Source organism: Hibiscus syriacus, unplaced genomic scaffold, assembly GCF_006381635.1.
Source record: "Hibiscus syriacus cultivar Baekdansim isolate YM2019G1 unplaced genomic scaffold, ASM638163v2 tig00110429_pilon, whole genome shotgun sequence".
NCBI classification, from domain to species: domain Eukaryota; kingdom Viridiplantae; phylum Streptophyta; class Magnoliopsida; order Malvales; family Malvaceae; genus Hibiscus; species Hibiscus syriacus.
Window position 1 is genome coordinate 11,371,345 of NW_024062733.1, and position 2,637 is coordinate 11,373,981.

General features: G+C 32.4%; 1 protein-coding gene across 1 annotated transcript; it reads left to right on the plus strand.

The window, feature by feature from the left end:
• Positions 1–968: 968 nt before the first annotated feature.
• On the plus strand, positions 969–1,760 carry LOC120125175 (MLP-like protein 31). Its single transcript, XM_039143670.1, has 2 exons — positions 969–1,202; positions 1,282–1,760. The coding sequence occupies exons 1-2, from the start codon at positions 1,022–1,024 to the stop codon at positions 1,557–1,559; spliced, it is 459 nt and encodes a 152-aa protein (XP_038999601.1). The 5' UTR covers positions 969–1,021; the 3' UTR covers positions 1,560–1,760.
• The last annotated feature ends 877 nt before the right edge of the window (positions 1,761–2,637 follow it).

The following is a 2,637-nucleotide window of genomic DNA, read 5'->3' on the forward strand; positions in this document are numbered from 1 at the left end:
TCCTAAATATGGTTTCAATCATGCTTAGCTAAACTTTTAGTTAGTCAAAGGCTTAACAATAACTCAATTTCGATTGTGAGAATTGAAAATCTCTAACAAATAACATTTTTGATTTTATGAAATCTTGATTTGACAATCAACCTTTTTCTTTAAAATCTTTACACTTTCATTTTAAAAAGTTGACTTTGGTTTGAATGTTATTATAATTTACAGTTGGGTGAAAGAATCTTGATTGGCGATCGGCTTTTTATTTAATATACCGAGCAATCAACCCAACTTAGTTTTGAAATTAAATAAAACTTAGTTTTGAAATTAATGAAATTGGAAGGTGTGAGATAGAAACTTAGTTTTGAAATTAATGGAGTTGGAAGGTGTGAGATAGAACGAGGTGGAGTCTGGTTTTGAGATTGGGATGGGGATAAGAAGGTGGAGGTGGGGGAGGGAGAAGGGGAGGGGAAAAGTGTAATTCTGGTATACTATTAATTTTATTTTATTTAATAGATTTTTATTTATTCAAATAAAAAATAAAAATTAAAAGATAACGTGGAGCGTTTTCATTGGTTACTATTTTTTATTTTAATGAAGTTAATGTTCTGAGGTAAATAAGGTAACGATTTATAGTTATTGAGGCAAAACGTTCTGAAAAATAGTGTAGAGGCAACTCGATACAAATGATTTAGGTGCGTTTAAGCATTCCTAATAATATCATTCGGGGATGATTGCTGCCTAAGCATAGAGAGCAGTCAATTAAAACAAGCAGCAAACTGCTCCCCGTGAAAGCAAATTCCTGAGTACATAATCAGAAGATCATCTAGCTGTGAAATCAAATACGTGGCAGGCGATAATTGGCTAGTGAATACGAAAACAGGTAGTATCATTTAGAGAGGATCACACCCCAGGCATGGACACCATTATATAATTAACTCTGCTAGAACATGAAACAAACCACTCCCAGTTGAACACTAGTTATTGATTACAGTTAAGAGATCATCTTGTTCCTCGAGCAATAGCATCATCAGCCATGACGAGTAAGCTTGAAACCGATGTAGAGATCAAGGCTACTCCTGAGCAGTTTCACGACATGTTCACCAACAAACCACACCATGTTCACCATACCTGCTATGACAAGATTCAAGGATGTGATTTGCATGAAGGTGAATGGGGGAAAGTGGGTACCATCGTCAGCTGGAGTTATGTCCATGGTATGGTATAATCATATAAGCATAACAAACCAGAATTCTTTTCATGCTTTTCGCTTGTTTTCTTGCTTTTTTTTTTTAGATGGAAAGGCTAAAAAGGCTAAGGAGGTAATTGAAGCTGTAGATCCTGATAAGAACTTGATCACTTTCAGAGTGATCGAGGGAGATCTAATGGAAGAGTACAAGACCTTTTTATTAACCATTCAAGTTTCGCCCAAGAGCGAGGGCAGTGGCAGCGTAGTGCACTGGACCTTGGAGTACGAGAAGCTGCACGATGGGATTGACCATCCCGAGACTCTGCTTGAATTCGTGAAGGATGTCTCCAAAGACATCGACACTCACCTCACCCAACAGAAGTAAACGATGGATTAAGAAAATCGCATGTCGGCAGTACACTTCTACTTGAATAAAGCCACAGCTTCCTTTCATATGTATGATGTTCAAAGAGAGGAAGCTTTGTATTTTCTTGTATGTTTGTTGTTTGATCGTTATCGAAGTGGGATGTATCGTGTTCTCTTATTTGTGTGCTAAAAATATATCGAAGTGGGATGTATCGTGTTCTCTTGTTTGTGTTAAAAATAAAAGTGGTTATGCTTTCATAATTTCTTTCCATTATTTTCTTTTTAACTTTTTAACGTTCGAATTATTATGTTCGAATTATTATTAAAGAGAATGTTGTTAATCGTAAAATTTCTAGATTTACACAATTATGATTCAAAAATACAATAAGTACTATCTTATAATAAATTCCTTTACTATAAATGTTTCAGTTATTGTTTGCTATTTCTTGATACCCTTTCCCTTTTGTTTTCAATATTCAAACCGCAGGTCTACGTTTAGACAAAAGATGGGTAATTTACGTTGTAGATCAATGAATTAAACTTAATTTTTTTATTAAGATCATAAAATTTTAATTTAATCAAATTATGTTATTCAACTTTTATCATTAATAAAAGTTTAAACGAATGAATATGAATATAAACATACATTCGTTCGTGTTCGTTCTTGTTTACATGCCTAACTAAATGCGTTAAGATTTTAACGGTAGGATACTAAAATGAAACAAAAACTAAACGTTATGCATGATTTTAAAAAAATTGAAAGTTTAAATATTAAAACAGACTATAAAACTGATAGTTTAACTACCAAATAAGTAGTTTACTCTAAAAAATAATAAATCAAGCATATTGTTCAGGGATCGAACAATTCATCTTTATTCTCTAATATTTTGTTAGATTATAAATTCTAGATTCATTAAAAATATTTTTTAATCGTTCTTTTTTAGATAAAAATAAAACTAGATGTAGAATTTATTTAAAAATAGCAGCAACAAATTCAATATCCAACCCAGGAATTAGCAATAATTGTTCTATGAAAAATAGCAATAATTGTGTTGCTGAATCTGATGTAAATCTTCACGCTGCTTGATATATTACGT

Excerpts from the sequence above, each read along its gene's own strand:
- LOC120125175 (XM_039143670.1), top strand. The coding sequence starts at position 1,022 with ATGACGAGTAAGCTTGAAACCGATGTAGAGATCAAGGCTACTCCTGAG. Across the intron at positions 1,203-1,281 it reads CAGCTGGAGTTATGTCCATG|ATGGAAAGGCTAAAAAGGCT; the intron begins GTATGGTATAAT and ends TTTTTTTTTTAG.